Source organism: Camelus dromedarius, chromosome 5 (assembly GCF_036321535.1).
Source record: "Camelus dromedarius isolate mCamDro1 chromosome 5, mCamDro1.pat, whole genome shotgun sequence".
Classification (NCBI taxonomy): Eukaryota; Metazoa; Chordata; class Mammalia; order Artiodactyla; family Camelidae; genus Camelus; species Camelus dromedarius.
The window spans coordinates 93,493,844-93,515,187 of record NC_087440.1 but is presented as its reverse complement, the minus strand read 5'-3'; the positions used below and the strand labels follow the sequence as shown (position 1 = coordinate 93,515,187).

The window sequence follows — 21,344 nt, the reverse complement described above, 5'->3', positions numbered from 1 at the left end:
CAACTTCGGGTCTATAGCCCCATGAATTAATGCTTCCTGGGGCTGACACAGGAGTTGGGATGAATGTCTTTCCATATGGATGTCCTGTGGACCCAGCACTGCTTATTGGAAAGAACATATATCACCCACAGCTCTGTATCTGTGTGAGTCTGCTTCTGGGACTTTTGTTTTGTTCAGTTGGTTTTAATTTGCATTTCCCTGATGACTAAAGAAGTTGGCCGTCTTTTCTTGTGCTCATTGGTACGTCTTCTTTTGTGAGGTGTCTGTTTACATCTTTTGTCTATTTTTAATTGAGATGAGCCTTTTTGGCCTCTCTCTACTGATTTGGAGAAGTTCTTCTGGTTGGAAGTTCTTTGTCAGATGCAATGAATTGCCTTTTTGTTTCCTTAAGAGTGTCTTTCAAGACCAGAAGTATTGAATTATGATGAAATATAATTTATCAAATTTTCCTTTATGATTCAAACTTTTTGTTTGAAGAAAGAAACAAAGAAGAAAACATTGCCTCCCCCAAGAGGGCAAACAATTTCTCCTATGTTTTCTTCTAGAAGTTTTATAGTTTTACATTTAGCTCTATGATTCATTTTGAGTTAATTTTTACATGTTGTATGAAGTAAGGGTCCATTTTTTTCTCCAAGTAAATATCCAGTTGCCCCAGCACCATTGTTGAAAAGACTCATTTTTCTGCTGAAATAACTTGGCTGGTTTGTCAAAAATCAACTGAGCATACAAAGTGTGGGACTATTCTGGACTGTCTAGTCTGTTCCATTGATATTTGTGTTTATACCATACTGTCTTGATTCCATGGGGAGTCTGAGAAAATACTTAGTATGATTTAAATTATTTTAAATTTATTGAGACATTTACAATGAGCCAGCATGGGGCCTATCTTTGCGAATGTCCCAAGTGTGCTTGCAAGGGTTGTCTGGTGGGTGCTCTCCAAGGGCCAGTGCCTCTGCTGTGACGTGTTTACAGATGTAGGCTTTTTATTTTTATTTTTGATGAATTGAGCCCTTTATTATTCTGAAATGTTGCGATTAGTTCTTGCAGTGTTTACTTCTTCTTCCCTTTTGACCTGTCTGCACCTTTATGTTTGGAGCCCACTTCTCTTACATGGTATATAGTCAGCTCTTGCTTTTTTAACCTTGTCGGACAGCCTCTGCCTTTTTGATCAGAATTTTAGGTCCCTTTATATTTAATGTATTGTCAGTATGGCTGGCTTAAATTCTACCGTCTTGCAAATTGCTTTCTATTTTATGCCATCCATTCTTTGTTCCTCTTTCCCTACCTTATTTTAGAATTAATCAAATATATACACACATATATAATCACTTACTAATATATATTTTATATATACATATATAAAGCACATCTACATGTAATTTTTTTTAGTGTTCCATTTTACTTCTCCTGGTAGCATATCAGCTGCACATCTTCTCTTAACGGTGGCTTTACGGCTTATGCTGTGTGTTCTTTACTCATCACAGTGCGCGTGCAGGCAGCTCTGTGCCACCTCACGCGCCACGTGAGAGCTTTACAGCAGGAGCTTTCAGTGCCCCAGCCCCGTCCTTTGAACTGTAGTCATCATGTGTTTTACTTCTACAGAGTAAAATTCTACAGTTTATTATTTGTACTTTATGCAGGGAATTACCTTTTTCCTTTCACAGCCCTGTTGAGGTATAATCTGCTTACCAGAAAACTCACCCACTGTGAATACATGATTCAGCCATTTTTAGTAACTTTATAGAGCTGTGCAGCCATCACCACAATCCAGTGCTAGAACATTTCCATCACCCCAGATTCTCCTGAGCCTGTTTATAGCCAATGCCCGCTCCTACCCCTAGTCCCCAGCAATTACTTAATTCTGGTAAAATATAGAAACTGACCCACTGTGTGCCCTTCCCTCTCCTTTTTGCTATTATTGCTGCATATATATGACATCTGTCTATGTTGTAATCCCAACAATATGGCATTTGAATTCACACTTTATATGAGGAGTTGACAGGCTGGGGCCTGTGCGCTAACTCCATCCTGCAGCTTGTTTTGTAAGGGAAGTTTTGCTGGAACACAGTTATGCTCACCCATTGGCACATCATCATTTACAGCTCCTACTAGGCCACAACTACAGAGTTGCAGCGGAGGTCACACGGCCTGCAAAGCCCGAGACGTTTGCTGTCTGGGCTTGTACAAAAAAAGCTTGCAGACTCCTGCTTTATATAAGCTTGTGTTTTTTTAAAAAAAGTTAAGAGACGGAATGCAGAAAAATGCCTATTTGTGGAGTCTTCTATGTCTCCCCACATGGAGGCCGCCTTCTGCCTTCTCCTTTTCTTCCTGTGGGCTTGGATTAGTGTCTGGGGTCCTTCTCCTCCTCTAGCATTTCCCGCAAGGCAAATCTGCCAGCAATGGCTTCTCCTAATCTTTGTTCACTTGCGGGGGTCTTTATTTTTGAAGGATTGTTTGCTAGATGTGGACTTCTTGGTTGACAACATTTTTCTTCCAGCACTTTGAATATGTGGTTGCACTGCCTTCTAGCGTCCATGGTGCCAGATGTTAGCTGCATTATTGTGCCATTGAATGTGGTGGGTCACTTCTCCCTTGCTACTTCCAAGTTTTTCTCTTTCCCTTAAACTTTATGTGATGGTCTAGATCTGGGTCCCTTTGTGTTTATCCTGTTGAGGTTTATTGGGCTTCTGAGATCGTAGCTTGTTTCCAACATTATTTTTTCAAACATTTTTTCCTACCCCCCCCTTTCCTTCTGAGTCTTTAACTACACATACATTGGTGTTCTCACTGTTGTCCCACAGATCTCTGAGGCTCTGTTCATCTTCCTTCAGTTGTTTTTCGTTTTTCTTCAAATTGATTAATTTTTATTAATCTGCAAGTTTTTCGCTTCCTTCCTTTGGCATCTCATTTCTGCTGTTGAGTCCCTCCAGTGAATTTTCAGCTCCAGAATTTCCACTTGGCTTTTTTCATCATTTCTGTTTCTTTATTACATTGTCTCTTTGTTGAGCCAGTGTCATCATATTTTTCATTAATTCTTTAAACATGACCTCCTTTATTTTTTTGAACAAACTTCTGATAGTCACTTTGAAGTCTGTGCCAAATCCAACATCTGTGGACATTAAAAGACAGTTCCCACTACCTGCTTTGTTCCTCATGATGGATCATACTTTCTTGTTTCTTTGTATGTCATGTGATTTTCTGCTGAATGCTAGACATTACAGTTCATATCTTGTAGTAACTCTGGATTCTAATTCCACTTCAGGGTTGTGATTGTTGTTTTACTTGTGTGTTTGTTTAGTAACTTCCTTTGACTCAATCTGTAAAGTCTGTGTACTTTGTCCGAGCTCCCCTTTCGTGGCTCACTGCCACCTGACCTGATGCCCTGATGCCCAGCAGCTGTTGATCCAGCCCCAACCCCTGTGGGTGCTCTCAGATCCAGTGTCCAGCGTTCCACCACCTCTGGGGCATAGATCCTCTCCTGGACATCCTACCCCCAGGGCCACCATCTGCCCCACCCACCTGCGAGGCTCCACTGACCCACTGTCTCCCTTTGCAGTGTCTGGCCGGCAGCTGCAGCCTGAGGAGCCAGATGCAGAAACTGAGGAGGACCGCTCTGTAAGTGAGGGAGGACCTGTGCCCTCCCGGTACTCCCCCATCATTTCCTGGGCTTGAGCAGAGCCCCAGTGGCTGAGAGTAACATGATCTCTCCTCCTCCCAGGTGACTGAAGGGCCTGTGGATGAGATCATTCGGCCCCGGCCACAGGGGTCCTCACCTGTCTATGAATGTGTGACTGAGGGTGCCAGCTTCAGACTCCCGGTAAGCCTGCTGGACCAAGATGCCCAGGTTTAGGGAAGGCTCAGATGTGGGGCCACAGGTGTGGCCATGTCTCCTCCTGCATCACCATGCATGGGCAGCTCGCACATGTGTGTGCAGCCACGCTGCCTACTGGGCCACAGCTGTGTCCATTCAGCCGTCCTCTCTGACTCCTTGCCCAGGTGGCCGAGACCCAGTAGAGATAGCGCACATGTGTGTGCATGTGGGGAACAGACCTGGTGCTCCTGTGTGCAGCGAGGCCCAGGGTACGTGCAGACACGTGCCCTCTCTGGAGAGGGGACATAGACAGGGCCCCTGAGGCCGCCTCTGGCGAGGACTGTGGGAAGGCGTGGAGCAGGCATGTTTCCTAAAGGGCTTGTTCTTGTACCATTTGTCTCTTCTTTGCCCCTCCTCACGGGGGCATGGGAAGCACTGAGGCCCAGAGTCGCCTATCCTCAGAGGAATTCCACTCCATTTGCGCACAGCCGCACTCTGGGGCTCCTAAGCTTCTGAGCTGGGGCATCCTGGCCTCCCCGAGTCCCTCCTGGGTTGTGGCAGGTTGGCAAGCCTAGTGTCTGTTGCTGCTGCAGGAAGACACGCCGAGGAGGCCATCAGGGAGGCGGAGGTCCTGGTGGACGCGGGATTCAGGGGACTCCCGGATGCTTTCCAAGATGCGCCATCCTGAGGTGGGTGTTCTAGGGGCTGACGTCGGGGTAGGCCCATCTGCAGGTGTTTTGGCCAGGGAAGCCGGGGCCAGACCAAGAAGATGAGGAGTAGGAAGGCTGGCAACATTTCCCTGTGCCCTGGGGCCAGGCATGTCACCTCTCTCATCAGGCCTGGGGGCGGCAGAGGCTCCAGAGCTCTGGTCCCAGCTTCCCCCAAAAGCTCTGCCTCTTAAGACGAAGAGCCCCGACTCCTGGCCAGGTGGGCCTGAGTGCACAAACCTCAGTGTTCTCAGCTGCCCAGTGGGTGGGGCTGCTGCCTACTGTGTACACAGGCCATGGAAGCTGCTGGTTTCTGTAGGCTCCCAGTGTGCAGGGCACGGTCCCTCCTGCTGCAGCCTGCTGTGTCACTGGTGGCCCCAGCAGTCCTGAAACTCTCCCAGACCCCCAGGATCTGTCGTGTCTGGGGCCAGGCCAGCCACACTGTTGGCAGTGTTTTTCCTGGCACTGCTGACTGACCCCTACTTGGTCTGAGTACCTGCTTCCTAGCATGCTGTCGGGCTTGGGGTGAGCGTGAGGGATGAACTAGGAGCTGATGGAGGAGGGCTTCGACCACGTGCAAGCAAAAGCCTCTCCTCCCTGCTCGCCAAGCCCCGCTGAGCCTCAACAGTGGCCGCAGAGGGACGGGCTGCTCCTGAGTCCTGGCTGGTGGGGGCGGGGCAAGGGGAGGCTGCTCCTAGCGGAGGTAGCTGCAGCTGGCTTCGCCCAGGGCCTGGACACAGCAACCCAGGCCAGCTGCCGGGGGACCCTACGCTTGCCCTGGGCTGCCCAATGAAGGAAGGACTCCGGGGCCAGGGGAGGCGGCCCCCACCCAGCATCGACATGCACAGTGGGACAGGCGTATGCTCACTAAGGCCATGATGCACTTCTGCTCCAGTCCACGCAGGACGAGACAGAGGTGACGCTGAAGACCGAGGCGGAGGCCGGAGCCAGTGGCTACAGTGTCACAGGCGGCGGGGACCAGGGGATCTTTATCAAACAAGTGCTGAAGGACTCCTCAGCTGCTAAGCTCTTCAGCCTGAGAGAAGGTGCCGAGCCGCCCCATTCCTGGGTCCCCATGGCTTCCATCAGGATGGGAGGGACCTGGAGGGGACAGGCCACACCTAGACTCGGGACGGCACCCTAAGGACTACGTCGTGTCCAGGCGGGGCTCGCCACGGTGCCGGGTTTTCCCACCTGGAAGCGGGGGCTCCTTCCCCACCGAGGCTCAGTGGAGGGAAGGAGCTGGGCAGCCCGGGCAGGGTCCCCTTCTCGGCCCTGCACCCCTGTAGACTCCTCCCAGGGGCAGCAGAGAGGCTGGTCACTGAGGCGCGAGTCCCCTCTGTCTTCATTTAGGGGACCAGTTGCTCAGCACAACCATATTCTTTGACAACATTAAATATGAAGACGCTCTCAAAATCCTTCAGTACTCGGAGCCCTACAAGGTTCAGTTCAAAATCAAACGGAAACTTCCTGCCGCAGAAGACGAGGAGTGGGCTGCCGGCGAGGCTGAGCATGGCCCAAAGGGCAGTGAGAAGCAGGTGAGGTTGCCATGGCTGGCGAGGCTTGGCCTGGCACCCCGGGCTCCCTGCACCCAGGCCGAGGCTGGGAGGGGCGCCCCCACTCCCTCTTAGTCCCGGAGCCCAGGGCCTCCGACTCATTATACTGCTGCCAACAGGTCCACTCTCTCTGTTTCAGGACCAGGATGTCGCTGATGGGTGCACAGAGACCCCCACAAAGATGCTGGAAGGAGATGGGGACCAGGAGAGACTCATCTCCAAGGCCAGGGAGGACAGAGGCAGACGACCCCAGAGGGAGAGGCTCTCCTGGCCCAAGTTCCAATCTATAAAGACCAAGCGCAGGCCGGGGCCCCGGAGGTCACACAGCTCCTCGGAGGCCTACGAGCGAGGGGACGTGCCTGACGTGTCCCCCACGAGCACAGACACGGAGGCCCAGCTCCCGGGAGAGGAGCGTGAGCGGAGGGCGGGACCAGGCAGCCAGCGGAAGACAAGGTTCCTGAGCCTGAGGTTCAGGATGGGCTCAGGGAAGGCTGCGGGTCTAGAAGGCAGGGGGGCCCCAGGGGGAACAGTCCAAGCCGGCGTTCTGGAGGAAGCAGTACCTGGCGAGGAGGGGCAGGGGGCCGCCGTGGTGGCCGCGGACAGCAGGAGAAAAGACAGCATGGCAGGAGTGCAGGAGGAGGCAGAGCCTCCCACAGAGCCCGGCCTGTCCCTGGAGGGCACCCTGGGGGAGGGGGCAGGCCTGGCACCCAGAAGCCGCAAAAAGAAAAAGGAGGCCAAGGTCCAGGAGGAGACAGTGCCCCAAAGGACATCAGGGGTGGGCGCAGCCCCAGGATGCAGGGAGGAGGGCCCCAGGGAGGGCGGGCAGGGGCTAGAAATTGGAATTGCCAGGTTGTCTCTGCAGGAGCCCAGGGACCAAGACAGCCAAGATGGCCGGGAACCCGAATTCCAGATTAGAATACCTAAATTAAAGACACCCAAGTTCACATTTCCGAAAGGAAAAGCGCTGGGGGCAAAAGGAGCTGGAACTGCTCTCCATCTGGAAGACAGGCAGGGAGGGTACCCCGGAGAGGACTTGGGGACCAAGGAGGATGGAGGAGGGGAAACAGATGCTCAGGGAAGACCTGCTCTGGTCCAGAAGCCAGACCAGGAGGACAGAGGAACACAGGAATATGCGACCGAGAAGAGGGTGGAGGACACCAAGGGACGGGACAGGGACGTGGGAGGAAGGGAAGGAAAGACGAAGATGCTGAAGTTCAAACTACCCTCATTTGGGTGGTCGCCAGGGAAGGAGCAGAAAGGGGATGCAGTGAAACAGCCCCAGGAGACAGAGAAGGAAGAGAACATGTTACTAAGTCTGCAAACAGACATATGTCAAGAAGACGGAGGAATCAGGAGCAGAAGAGAAAAAGAAATGGAACTTCCAGAACAAAAACTACCACAGAAAGAAACAATTGAGACAAAAGAGGAACTGGCGGCGGGCATCGGACTGAAGGGCCACCTGCCCAAGGTACACATGCCCGGCATCAAGGTGCCCAAGGTGGACCTCAACGCCCCGCATGTGGACATCAAGGGGCCCAAGTTGGAGGTGAAGGGCGCCAAGGGCGAGGTGACGGCCCCCGACCTAGAGGTGTCCCTGCCCAGCGTGGAGGTGGACACCCAGGCACCGGGCGCAAAGCTGGAGGGGGTCCTGGCCCTGGGTGACAAGGAGGTGGCCGCCAAGGAGAACAAGTTCAAAATGCCCGAGTTCAAGATTCCATCGTTCGGCGTGTCGGCGCCAGGCAAGTCCATCGAGACCGCGGTGGACGTGTCCCTGCCCAAGGCCCAGGCGGACGTGTCCCTGCCGTCCGTGCAGGCCGACGTGAAGACCAGTGACCTCAGCATTGAGCTGCCGCCCGCCGAGCTGGACGTCAAGGCCGCCGAGGCGGCGGTTAAGCTCCCCGAAGGCCACCTGCCCGAGGTGGAGCTCAAGGAACCGGCGGCGGGCATCGGACTGAAGGGCCACCTGCCCAAGGTGCACGTGCCCGGCATCAAGGTGCCCAAGGTGGACCTCAAGGCCCCGCAGGTGGACATCAAGGGGCCCAAGTTGGAGGTGAAGGGCGCCAAGGGCGAGGTGACGGCCCCCGACCTAGAGGTGTCCCTGCCCAGCGTGGAGGTGGACACCCAGGCACCGGGCGCCAAGCTGGAGGGCGTCCTGGCCCTGGGTGACAAGGAGGTGGGCGCCAAAGACAGCAAGTTCAAAATGCCCAAGTTCAAGATGCCATCGTTCGGCGTGTCGGCGCCAGGCAAGTCCATCGAGGCCGCGGTGGACGTGTCCCTGCCCAAGGCCCAGGCGGACGTGTCCCTGCCGTCCGTGCAGGCCGACGTGAAGACCAGTGACCTCAGCATTGAGCTGCCGCCCGCCGAGCTGGACGTCAAGGCCGCCGAGGCGGCGGTTAAGCTCCCCGAAGGCCACCTGCCCGAGGTGGAGCTCAAGGAACCGGCGGCGGGCATCGGACTGAAGGGCCACCTGCCCAAGGTGCACGTGCCCGGCATCAAGGTGCCCAAGGTGGACCTCAAGGCCCCGCAGGTGGACATCAAGGGGCCCAAGTTGGAGGTGAAGGGCGCCAAGGGCGAGGTGACGGCCCCCGACCTAGAGGTGTCCCTGCCCAGCGTGGAGGTGGACACCCAGGCACCGGGCGCCAAGCTGGAGGGCGTCCTGGCCCTGGGTGACAAGGAGGTGGGCGCCAAAGACAGCAAGTTCAAAATGCCCAAGTTCAAGATGCCATCGTTCGGCGTGTCGGCGCCAGGCAAGTCCATCGAGGCCGCGGTGGACGTGTCCCTGCCCAAGGCCCAGGCGGACGTGTCCCTGCCGTCCGTGCAGGCCGACGTGAAGACCAGTGACCTCAGCATTGAGCTGCCGCCCGCCGAGCTGGACGTCAAGGCCGCCGAGGCGGCGGTTAAGCTCCCCGAAGGCCACCTGCCCGAGGTGGAGCTCAAGGAACCGGCGGCGGGCATCGGACTGAAGGGCCACCTGCCCAAGGTGCACGTGCCCGGCATCAAGGTGCCCAAGGTGGACCTCAAGGCCCCGCAGGTGGACATCAAGGGGCCCAAGTTGGAGGTGAAGGGCGCCAAGGGCGAGGTGACGGCCCCCGACCTAGAGGTGTCCCTGCCCAGCGTGGAGGTGGACACCCAGGCACCGGGCGCCAAGCTGGAGGGCGTCCTGGCCCTGGGTGACAAGGAGGTGGGCGCCAAAGACAGCAAGTTCAAAATGCCCAAGTTCAAGATGCCATCGTTCGGCGTGTCGGCGCCAGGCAAGTCCATCGAGGCCGCGGTGGACGTGTCCCTGCCCAAGGCCCAGGCGGACGTGTCCCTGCCGTCCGTGCAGGCCGACGTGAAGACCAGTGACCTCAGCATTGAGCTGCCGCCCGCCGAGCTGGACGTCAAGGCCGCCGAGGCGGCGGTTAAGCTCCCCGAAGGCCACCTGCCCGAGGTGGAGCTCAAGGAACCGGCGGCGGGCATCGGACTGAAGGGCCACCTGCCCAAGGTGCACGTGCCCGGCATCAAGGTGCCCAAGGTGGACCTCAAGGCCCCGCAGGTGGACATCAAGGGGCCCAAGTTGGAGGTGAAGGGCGCCAAGGGCGAGGTGACGGCCCCCGACCTAGAGGTGTCCCTGCCCAGCGTGGAGGTGGACACCCAGGCACCGGGCGCAAAGCTGGAGGGGGTCCTGGCCCTGGGTGACAAGGAGGTGGCCGGCAAGGAGAACAAGTTCAAAATGCCCGAGTTCAAGATTCCATCGTTCGGCGTGTCGGCGCCAGGCAAGTCCATCGAGACCGCGGTGGACGTGTCCCTGCCCAAGGCCCAGGCGGACGTGTCCCTGCCGTCCGTGCAGGCCGACGTGAAGACCAGTGACCTCAGCATTGAGCTGCCGCCCGCCGAGCTGGACGTCAAGGCCGCCGAGGCGGCTGTTAAGCTCCCCGAAGGCCACCTGCCCGAGGTGGAGCTCAAGGAACCGGCGGCGGGCATCGGACTGAAGGGCCACCTGCCCAAGGTGCACGTGCCCGGCATCAAGGTGCCCAAGGTGGACCTCAAGGCCCCGCAGGTGGACATCAAGGGGCCCAAGTTGGAGGTGAAGGGCGCCAAGGGCGAGGTGACGGCCCCCGACCTAGAGGTGTCCCTGCCCAGCGTGGAGGTGGACACCCAGGCACCGGGCGCCAAGCTGGAGGGCGTCCTGGCCCTGGGTGACAAGGAGGTGGGCGCCAAAGACAGCAAGTTCAAAATGCCCAAGTTCAAGATGCCATCGTTCGGCGTGTCGGCGCCAGGCAAGTCCATCGAGGCCGCGGTGGACGTGTCCCTGCCCAAGGCCCAGGCGGACGTGTCCCTGCCGTCCGTGCAGGCCGACGTGAAGACCAGTGACCTCAGCATTGAGCTGCCGCCCGCCGAGCTGGACGTCAAGGCCGCCGAGGCGGCGGTTAAGCTCCCCGAAGGCCACCTGCCCGAGGTGGAGCTCAAGGAACCGGCGGCGGGCATCGGACTGAAGGGCCACCTGCCCAAGGTGCACGTGCCCGGCATCAAGGTGCCCAAGGTGGACCTCAAGGCCCCGCAGGTGGACATCAAGGGGCCCAAGTTGGAGGTGAAGGGCGCCAAGGGCGAGGTGACGGCCCCCGACCTAGAGGTGTCCCTGCCCAGCGTGGAGGTGGACACCCAGGCACCGGGCGCCAAGCTGGAGGGCGTCCTGGCCCTGGGTGACAAGGAGGTGGGCGCCAAAGACAGCAAGTTCAAAATGCCCAAGTTCAAGATGCCATCGTTCGGCGTGTCGGCGCCAGGCAAGTCCATCGAGGCCGCGGTGGACGTGTCCCTGCCCAAGGCCCAGGCGGACGTGTCCCTGCCGTCCGTGCAGGCCGACGTGAAGACCAGTGACCTCAGCATTGAGCTGCCGCCCGCCGAGCTGGACGTCAAGGCCGCCGAGGCGGCGGTTAAGCTCCCCGAAGGCCACCTGCCCGAGGTGGAGCTCAAGGAACCGGCGGCGGGCATCGGACTGAAGGGCCACCTGCCCAAGGTGCATGTGCCCGGCATCAAGGTGCCCAAGGTGGACCTCAAGGCCCCGCAGGTGGACATCAAGGGGCCCAAGTTGGAGGTGAAGGGCGCCAAGGGCGAGGTGACGGCCCCCGACCTAGAGGTGTCCCTGCCCAGCGTGGAGGTTGACACCCAGGCACCGGGCGCCAAGCTGGAGGGCGACCTGGCCCTGGGTGACAAGGAGGTGGCCGCCAAGGAGAAAAAGTTCAAAATGCCCAAGTTCAAGATGCCATCGTTCGGCGTGTCGGCGCCAGGCAAGTCCATCGAGGCCGCGGTGGACGTGTCCCTGCCCAAGGCCCAGGCGGACGTGTCCCTGCCGTCCGTGCAGGCCGACGTGAAGACCAGTGACCTCAGCATTGAGCTGCCGCCCGCCGAGCTGGACGTCAAGGCCGCCGAGGCGGCGGTTAAGCTCCCCGAAGGCCACCTGCCCGAGGTGGAGCTCAAGGAACCGGCGGCGGGCATCGGACTGAAGGGCCACCTGCCCAAGGTGCACGTGCCCGGCATCAAGGTGCCCAAGGTGGACCTCAAGGCCCCGCAGGTGGACATCAAGGGGCCCAAGTTGGAGGTGAAGGGCGCCAAGGGCGAGGTGACGGCCCCCGACCTAGAGGTGTCCCTGCCCAGCGTGGAGGTGGACACCCAGGCACCGGGCGCCAAGCTGGAGGGCGTCCTGGCCCTGGGTGACAAGGAGGTGGGCGCCAAAGACAGCAAGTTCAAAATGCCCAAGTTCAAGATGCCATCGTTCGGCGTGTCGGCGCCAGGCAAGTCCATCGAGGCCGCGGTGGACGTGTCCCTGCCCAAGGCCCAGGCGGACGTGTCCCTGCCGTCCGTGCAGGCCGACGTGAAGACCAGTGACCTCAGCATTGAGCTGCCGCCCGCCGAGCTGGACGTCAAGGCCGCCGAGGCGGCGGTTAAGCTCCCCGAAGGCCACCTGCCCGAGGTGGAGCTCAAGGAACCGGCGGCGGGCATCGGACTGAAGGGCCACCTGCCCAAGGTGCACGTGCCCGGCATCAAGGTGCCCAAGGTGGACCTCAAGGCCCCGCAGGTGGACATCAAGGGGCCCAAGTTGGAGGTGAAGGGCGCCAAGGGCGAGGTGACGGCCCCCGACCTAGAGGTGTCCCTGCCCAGCGTGGAGGTGGACACCCAGGCACCGGGCGCCAAGCTGGAGGGCGTCCTGGCCCTGGGTGACAAGGAGGTGGGCGCCAAAGACAGCAAGTTCAAAATGCCCAAGTTCAAGATGCCATCGTTCGGCGTGTCGGCGCCAGGCAAGTCCATCGAGGCCGCGGTGGACGTGTCCCTGCCCAAGGCCCAGGCGGACGTGTCCCTGCCGTCCGTGCAGGCCGACGTGAAGACCAGTGACCTCAGCATTGAGCTGCCGCCCGCCGAGCTGGACGTCAAGGCCGCCGAGGCGGCGGTTAAGCTCCCCGAAGGCCACCTGCCCGAGGTGGAGCTCAAGGAACCGGCGGCGGGCATCGGACTGAAGGGCCACCTGCCCAAGGTGCATGTGCCCGGCATCAAGGTGCCCAAGGTGGACCTCAAGGCCCCGCAGGTGGACATCAAGGGGCCCAAGTTGGAGGTGAAGGGCGCCAAGGGCGAGGTGACGGCCCCCGACCTAGAGGTGTCCCTGCCCAGCGTGGAGGTTGACACCCAGGCACCGGGCGCCAAGCTGGAGGGCGACCTGGCCCTGGGTGACAAGGAGGTGGCCGCCAAGGAGAAAAAGTTCAAAATGCCCAAGTTCAAGATGCCATCGTTCGGCGTGTCGGCGCCAGGCAAGTCCATCGAGGCCGCGGTGGACGTGTCCCTGCCCAAGGCCCAGGCGGACGTGTCCCTGCCGTCCGTGCAGGCCGACGTGAAGACCAGTGACCTCAGCATTGAGCTGCCGCCCGCCGAGCTGGACGTCAAGGCCGCCGAGGCGGCGGTTAAGCTCCCCGAAGGCCACCTGCCCGAGGTGGAGCTCAAGGAACCGGCGGCGGGCATCGGACTGAAGGGCCACCTGCCCAAGGTGCACGTGCCCGGCATCAAGGTGCCCAAGGTGGACCTCAAGGCCCCGCAGGTGGACATCAAGGGGCCCAAGTTGGAGGTGAAGGGCGCCAAGGGCGAGGTGACGGCCCCCGACCTAGAGGTGTCCCTGCCCAGCGTGGAGGTGGACACCCAGGCACCGGGCGCCAAGCTGGAGGGCGTCCTGGCCCTGGGTGACAAGGAGGTGGGCGCCAAAGACAGCAAGTTCAAAATGCCCAAGTTCAAGATGCCATCGTTCGGCGTGTCGGCGCCAGGCAAGTCCATCGAGGCCGCGGTGGACGTGTCCCTGCCCAAGGCCCAGGCGGACGTGTCCCTGCCGTCCGTGCAGGCCGACGTGAAGACCAGTGACCTCAGCATTGAGCTGCCGCCCGCCGAGCTGGACGTCAAGGCCGCCGAGGCGGCGGTTAAGCTCCCCGAAGGCCACCTGCCCGAGGTGGAGCTCAAGGAACCGGCGGCGGGCATCGGACTGAAGGGCCACCTGCCCAAGGTGCACGTGCCCGGCATCAAGGTGCCCAAGGTGGACCTCAAGGCCCCGCAGGTGGACATCAAGGGGCCCAAGTTGGAGGTGAAGGGCGCCAAGGGCGAGGTGACGGCCCCCGACCTAGAGGTGTCCCTGCCCAGCGTGGAGGTGGACACCCAGGCCCCGGGCGCCAAGCTGGAGGGCGTCCTGGCCCTGGGTGACAAGGAGGTGGGCGCCAAAGACAGCAAGTTCAAAATGCCCAAGTTCAAGATGCCATCGTTCGGCGTGTCGGCGCCAGGCAAGTCCATCGAGGCCGCGGTGGACGTGTCCCTGCCCAAGGCCCAGGCGGACGTGTCCCTGCCGTCCGTGCAGGCCGACGTGAAGACCAGTGACCTCAGCACTGAGCTGCCGCCCGCCGAGCTGGACGTCAAGGCCGCCGAGGCGGCGGTTAAGCTCCCCGAAGGCCACCTGCCCGAGGTGGAGCTCAAGGAACCGGCGGCGGGCATCGGACTGAAGGGCCACCTGCCCAAGGTGCACGTGCCCGGCATCAAGGTGCCCAAGGTGGACCTCAAGGCCCCGCAGGTGGACATCAAGGGGCCCAAGTTGGAGGTGAAGGGCGCCAAGGGCGAGGTGACGGCCCCCGACCTAGAGGTGTCCCTGCCCAGCGTGGAGGTGGACACCCAGGCACCGGGCGCCAAGCTGGAGGGCGTCCTGGCCCTGGGTGACAAGGAGGTGGGCGCCAAAGACAGCAAGTTCAAAATGCCCAAGTTCAAGATGCCATCGTTCGGCGTGTCGGCGCCAGGCAAGTCCATCGAGGCCGCGGTGGACGTGTCCCTGCCCAAGGCCCAGGCGGACGTGTCCCTGCCGTCCGTGCAGGCCGACGTGAAGACCAGTGACCTCAGCATTGAGCTGCCGCCCGCCGAGCTGGACGTCAAGGCCGCCGAGGCGGCGGTTAAGCTCCCCGAAGGCCACCTGCCCGAGGTGGAGCTCAAGGAACCGGCGGCGGGCATCGGACTGAAGGGCCACCTGCCCAAGGTGCACGTGCCCGGCATCAAGGTGCCCAAGGTGGACCTCAAGGCCCCGCAGGTGGACATCAAGGGGCCCAAGTTGGAGGTGAAGGGCGCCAAGGGCGAGGTGACGGCCCCCGACCTAGAGGTGTCCCTGCCCAGCGTGGAGGTGGACACCCAGGCCCCGGGCGCCAAGCTGGAGGGCGTCCTGGCCCTGGGTGACAAGGAGGTGGGCGCCAAAGACAGCAAGTTCAAAATGCCCAAGTTCAAGATGCCATCGTTCGGCGTGTCGGCGCCAGGCAAGTCCATCGAGGCCGCGGTGGACGTGTCCCTGCCCAAGGCCCAGGCGGACGTGTCCCTGCCGTCCGTGCAGGCCGACGTGAAGACCAGTGACCTCAGCATTGAGCTGCCGCCCGCCGAGCTGGACGTCAAGGCCGCCGAGGCGGCGGTTAAGCTCCCCGAAGGCCACCTGCCCGAGGTGGAGCTCAAGGAACCGGCGGCGGGCATCGGACTGAAGGGCCACCTGCCCAAGGTGCACGTGCCCGGCATCAAGGTGCCCAAGGTGGACCTCAAGGCCCCGCAGGTGGACATCAAGGGGCCCAAGTTGGAGGTGAAGGGCGCCAAGGGCGAGGTGACGGCCCCCGACCTAGAGGTGTCCCTGCCCAGCGTGGAGGTGGACACCCAGGCACCGGGCGCCAAGCTGGAGGGCGTCCTGGCCCTGGGTGACAAGGAGGTGGGCGCCAAAGACAGCAAGTTCAAAATGCCCAAGTTCAAGATGCCATCGTTCGGCGTGTCGGCGCCAGGCAAGTCCATCGAGGCCGCGGTGGACGTGTCCCTGCCCAAGGCCCAGGCGGACGTGTCCCTGCCGTCCGTGCAGGCCGACGTGAAGACCAGTGACCTCAGCATTGAGCTGCCGCCCGCCGAGCTGGACGTCAAGGCCGCCGAGGCGGCGGTTAAGCTCCCCGAAGGCCACCTGCCCGAGGTGGAGCTCAAGGAACCGGCGGCGGGCATCGGACTGAAGGGCCACCTGCCCAAGGTGCACGTGCCCGGCATCAAGGTGCCCAAGGTGGACCTCAAGGCCCCGCAGGTGGACATCAAGGGGCCCAAGTTGGGGGTGAAGGGCGCCAAGGGCGAGGTGACGGCCCCCGACCTAGAGGTGTCCCTGCCCAGCGTGGAGGTGGACACCCAGGCACCGGGCGCCAAGCTGGAGGGCGTCCTGGCCCTGGGTGACAAGGAGGTGGGCGCCAAAGACAGCAAGTTCAAAATGCCCAAGTTCAAGATGCCATCGTTCGGCGTGTCGGCGCCAGGCAAGTCCATCGAGGCCGCGGTGGACGTGTCCCTGCCCAAGGCCCAGGCGGACGTGTCCCTGCCGTCCGTGCAGGCCGACGTGAAGACCAGTGACCTCAGCATTGAGCTGCCGCCCGCCGAGCTGGACGTCAAGGCCGCCGAGGCGGCGGTTAAGCTCCCCGAAGGCCACCTGCCCGAGGTGGAGCTCAAGGAACCGGCGGCGGGCATCGGACTGAAGGGCCACCTGCCCAAGGTGCACGTGCCCGGCATCAAGGTGCCCAAGGTGGACCTCAAGGCCCCGCAGGTGGACATCAAGGGGCCCAAGTTGGAGGTGAAGGGCGCCAAGGGCGAGGTGACGGCCCCCGACCTAGAGGTGTCCCTGCCCAGCGTGGAGGTGGACACCCAGGCCCCGGGCGCCAAGCTGGAGGGCGTCCTGGCCCTGGGTGACAAGGAGGTGGGCGCCAAAGACAGCAAGTTTCACATTCATAAAGGCAGTGTTCTGTTTTTTGAGAAGGCTTCTACGAAAGTTTCTGGGATTTCAGCTGAAGTTGTGGAAAGTGTTGTAGGTAGTGACATAGTTAGATTTTCAAGTAAAATTACCTGTGTCAAAGTCAGTCCTGATCATTCTGTTCCCGAAGCTGGTGTTAATGGCTGTTTACCTGTAGAAAAAAGTGACGGAGAAACCGTAGTCAAGAAATCCATCTTGCGAATCCCTGATGTCTTCTCTTCTGCGGGGAAAATCTCTGAGGAGTCTGCAGCAGTTGCGGATTCTGGATTCCCCGTGTCCCCGAGCCCATGTGCTGAGCCTGCAGAGCTGAGTGTCGGGGTGTCCTGTGCTGAGGCTGTGTTCACCAGGGAACCGTCCCTGCCGGCTCCCCGCCCACCCTGCCCGAGTTTCCCTTCAGAGACGCTCCATCTCAGTCGTGGCCAAGTCGAGTCCCCAACCCGCTCCACCGACGGGGGCGTCACACTCACAAAGTACCAGGTGACCCTCCCCAGAGCTGCAGTCCCTGCCGAGCTCCCTCTGGAACCCGGCTCTGGGTCCCAGCAGGATGCCTGCTTCCCCAGCACAGACAGTCCTGCTCTCTTGCAGCCCCAGGATGGAGTTGCACTGTCCCAGACTGAAAGTCCCGTCAGCCCAGCGGATCCCCTGCTTCCCCCTGCTTACGGCCGTGTGACTTTTCCTAAATTTCATCGACCAAAGTTCGGGTTTTCCATCCCGAAAGCAGCTGGTCGTGAGTTGGAGCCCAGGGCCGTGGAGTTTGTCCCCACCCCGTCCCCTCCCCGCGCTGTGTGGGGACCGGCCTCCGCAGCTGAAGGGGCCCCAGAGCTCGGGTCTCCAGGCTCTCAGCCACCATGCTCAGGTGTCTCCGTGTCAGGCAGCGCGGACACGGCCGTATCGGCTGCAGGCGAGGCCATGGCTGAAGATGCTGACCGCGAAGGGAAGGGCAGTCCCTTAAAAATGCTGAAATTCAAGCTTCCATCATTCAGGAGGTCCCCGAAGAAGGGGGCGAGGCCCCTAGGGGAGCCTGGACACAGCCTGGAGGAAGCAAAACTCGGCGTGACGGTGGACACGGGTCCGACGTGTGTGCCACCCGGGCTTCCTGTTGCACCCACCGAGGTGGGCGTGGACGCGCCTCTGGAGAAGGACGTAGGGGAGGGGGCCACGAAGACGCCTGGCTGTGCCCATGTGGGACCCGCACCTCCCAGGATGCAGGCTTCAGTGAGAGGGGCTGGCCTGCCCCCAGGAGATCCAGCTGCTTCAGCCTCCAGGCTCCCGGCAGAAGGTGACTCTCATGCCTCACAGAAGGCTAGTGGTGAGGGTGGTGCTGGGGACACTGGCACAGTGGTGGACCTTCCAGAAGGAGTGGGCGTGGACCCCCATCTGCCACAGGTCCATTCCGCCCATCTGGGCTTCGCCAGACCTGACCTCAGGCCCAGCGTGGCCAAGGTGGCGACCTCGTCTGCAAGCGGCCCTCTTCCCCGGCACGGCCTACCGCTGGGGGACGGCAGCCAAGGCCCCGGGCCTGGGGACACGTCAGCAAGCCAGCCTCATGTGGAGGTAGCGGCCCCCTTAGCAGGAGATCCCCTCTCGCCATCCTGTGGGACAGCGGATGCTGCAGCCCTCGTGCGGCAGAGCCCAGAGGAGGGCGCTGTGGCGGGCGTGCCAGGCTCGCAGCGGGGCTGGTTCCGAGCGCCGGCCCTGCGCCTGCCTGGCGTCCAGCGCCCTGCCGAGGCGCGAGGTGGGGAGGGGCTGCCGGGGCCTCCGGTGCAGGCACCTGCTGCCAGTGCTCCCGCGGAGGGCCCGGGGGCTCCTGGCTCCGAGGGGACAGCACCCATGTCCCTGCAGCCCCCAGAGGCGGGCGCAGAAAGCACGTGTGGCACAGACGTTCTAAAGAGAAACCTTGACATCAGAGGCTTGGAGCTGCACTGCCCTCCTGCACAGGCGCCTGCAGCTCACCTTTCCACTCCCGAGGTCAGGGTCCGTCCAGGCGAAGGCTGTCTCCCTCTTCACGTGCCCAGTGGGAGACTTTCAGAAACCCAGGCTCCCGCAGGAGAAACAGGCCGGGCTCCTGCTGGGCCACCAGGACTGGACCTTGCCGGTGGGGCAGGGGGAGCCGAGGACCGGTCCTCCCAGCCTGAAGGCCCTGTTAGGCTGAGGGCGTCCAGCACCGGCCTGCCGTCCCAGGTTTCTGTCGTCAACATGGGTCAGCCCTGGGAAGGCTCTGTGCTAACTGTCAAACTGCCCAGGCTGGACATGCCGCGGTTCACCTTCCCTGACCCCAGCTCCGAGGCTGACGTGTTCATCCCCACCGTGAGCGAGGTGCGGTGCCCGGGGAGCAGCCTTGGTGACGCCCTGCGCACGCAAAGCCCGGGAGACTGGGGCGCCAGCATCCTGAAGGCGGGCGCCGGGGTCCCGGGCGAGCAGCCTGTGGCCCTTGACCTCTCCCCAGAAGATTCCCCCATTTCCAAGGTCAGGGTGCACATTCAGGGTGCTCAGGTAGAGAGCCCAGAGGTCACCGTCCGCAAGGTGACGGCAGAGTTAGAGGACCTCTCAGGACCCGAGGCTTTTTCCACTCAGATTGTGCGGGAGTCAGAGATTCCTGCGTCCAAGATCCAAACAGCTTCTTACGGATTTTCATTGCTCAAAGTAAAGATCCCAGAGCCCCCCAGGCAGGTCAGGGTCCAAGACCCCCGGCCAAGGGAGGGCTCGGGAGAGGCTTCCAAACGAGATGCCCCGGAAGCAGACCCCGTTTCTGGAGACCTGCAGCCCGACACCGGAGAGCCGTTTGAAGTGATCATGTCCAGCACTGGCGTCCCTGAGCGGCCAGCATTCACCCCTGAACTGTGCCCTGGCCTCCAGGGCGTGGACAGCTGCTCTGACGAGGAGGCTGCGGAAATTCTCGATTTTCCTCCGGAAGAAGACAGTGGGGAGGCAGCCGCATGCCCGGCAGCGGAGGACAGGGCTCTACAAGAGAAACCAGAGGGTAAAAGGTCTTCTGGTCTGTTCCGGTCCTGGCTTCCAAACATTGGGTTTTCTTCCTCTGGCGAAGAGACATGCGCAGATCCCCGAGAGGAAGTCCGCAGGTCGGCTCCCGTCCAGACACAGCCTGGGGTGCCGCCCGAGGCACAGCTACCTAAGAAACAGGAAAAGGCGGGCTGGTTCCGACTTCCCAAGTTAGGGTTCTCGTCCTCTCCTACCAAGATGAGCAAAAGCCCTGAAGATGAGGCAGCCCTGGCGGAACAAAAACCCCAAGAAGAAGCCATCACCTTTTTCGACGCCCGAGAAAGCTTCTCCCCCGAGGACAAGGAGGAGGGGGACCAGGCAGAGGCGGCAGGTGCCGGGCCAGGCACCAGAGCAATGGTGACACCCGCGGCAAGAACGGAGCTGATCCTGCTGGAGCAGGACAGAGGGGCCCGGGACGTGCCCGCCCCCGGCCCTGCCACCAAGTGAGGGCGGACAGACGTACAGATGACGCCAGGAAGCGGGTGCTGGGCCCAAGCTTCCACCCTGACGATGCGTGTGTCCACCTCGATTCTGGAACCGAGAACAGAGCAGAAGCGCCTGAGGCCAGCCAGGCTGCCGTCACACAGCCCTCCTACGGTGGGACCCACACTTGCCCGGCTCCCCACGAGTCACCGGGACATGCTGCTGCTTTGAGAAGGGCTGTGATGACCGTGGGTGTAGACGTAGGTTGGGTCTTACTCCTGTCCTGCTGTTGCTGCTTCCTGGTGAGTGTAGTTTCCCTAGTTCAGGCAGAGTCTGGTGTCTTCCAGGAAACCCCGTTACCTGCTCACTTATCATGAACTCGCACCCTTGTTGGATGTCTTGCCAAGACATGCTTTGGGACGCTCTGCGTGACGATGCACACACCCTGTGGGCAGACTGGTGGGGGCTGGTGGCCACCTGGCGGCCGTGCTCAGTGCAGTTGTGGGCAGGCGCGCCAGCACAGGTGGACCAGACGTCCCTGAGTTCCCGCCAGCCATCTGTGCCCATCTGCTTGCTTGCAGTGCCCCCTGCAGCGTGCACAGCCCCATGCCTGGCCCCAGCCCCTTATGTACACACTGCCACCAGGCTGCAGGTGACGTCTACTCGGCTGTTCCCAGGAAGGGCAGTAAAGGACATTCTGCATCCCGGTGCCGGCTGTGAGGTCTTTTGTTCTGGGCTGAAACTCACCTGTGCCCGCACCCCCCGTCCGGTGCGACTAGGTGACTCGAAAGCAGAGTTAAGAGTGAATCTATTTTTTCAAATAACTTTTTTTATTTTTAATTTTTAATTTTTTGGGGGTGGGGGAGGTTATTCATTTATTTATTTTAATGGTGGTACTGGGGATTGACCCCAGGACCTTGTGCATGCCAGGAGTGTGTGCCACCGCTGAGCTCTACCCTCTCCCCAGGCGTGAACCTTACAGCAGTGCTTCACTCATGCATCTGTCTGTCCAGGTCCTCCTCCGACCCAGCAGCTGTGACAGCCCAAGAGGCAGAAGGCAGGGTCCCAGCAGTTCATGGTGTGGCCAGGGGCGCAGACCCACCACAGCCCCGCCCAGCTGGGAGGCAGCCCAAGGACAGGGCGTGTGAGGGGCGGGGGCAGCACAGAGGGGGCTCCTGGGCCACAACAGGGGAAGGAAGCTTCCCTAGCCGCAGGGGCCCTCCTTCCAAGCAGGCCACGGAAATCCGAGCCAGAGCGTGGTTCAAGGCATTTCCTGCAACCTTTCAAGGGTCGTAGCTCCTCCTCCCAGCTGCCTTCAGATGCCCTTCCTGGGCTCAGGGGCGGATGATTTCCCGGCCCTCCTCCCTCTTCCCAGGCAGGCTCCTGGGGGCATGTGCCTCCTGCTTGGAGGGGAACGGCTGCTCTTACGGCTGTGGGTGTAGCAGTGGGAGCTGGGCTGTGAGCCCCTGTGGGCTCCTAAGGCTGCCTACCCCTGGGGCTGCCCTGAGGGAGCCTGGGAGGCTGGGGAGGGGAGTCTGGATCCTCCCCACTGCCCA

The 21,344-nt window shown here is 60.8% G+C and overlaps 1 protein-coding gene across 1 annotated transcript in view; it reads left to right on the top strand.

The window, feature by feature from the left end:
* AHNAK2 (AHNAK nucleoprotein 2) overlaps window positions 1–20,492 on the top strand; it is a 33,287-nt gene extending 12,795 nt beyond the window's left edge. Inside the window, exons 2-7 of the mRNA XM_064486333.1 lie at window positions 3,557–3,615; window positions 3,719–3,817; window positions 4,405–4,500; window positions 5,414–5,564; window positions 5,872–6,056; window positions 6,214–20,492. Coding sequence (XP_064342403.1) covers window positions 3,557–3,615; window positions 3,719–3,817; window positions 4,405–4,500; window positions 5,414–5,564; window positions 5,872–6,056; window positions 6,214–19,812 — 14,189 coding nt within the window. The 3' untranslated portion in view covers window positions 19,813–20,492. The remainder of the gene's footprint in view (window positions 1–3,556; window positions 3,616–3,718; window positions 3,818–4,404; window positions 4,501–5,413; window positions 5,565–5,871; window positions 6,057–6,213) is intronic.
* The last annotated feature ends 852 nt before the right edge of the window (window positions 20,493–21,344 follow it).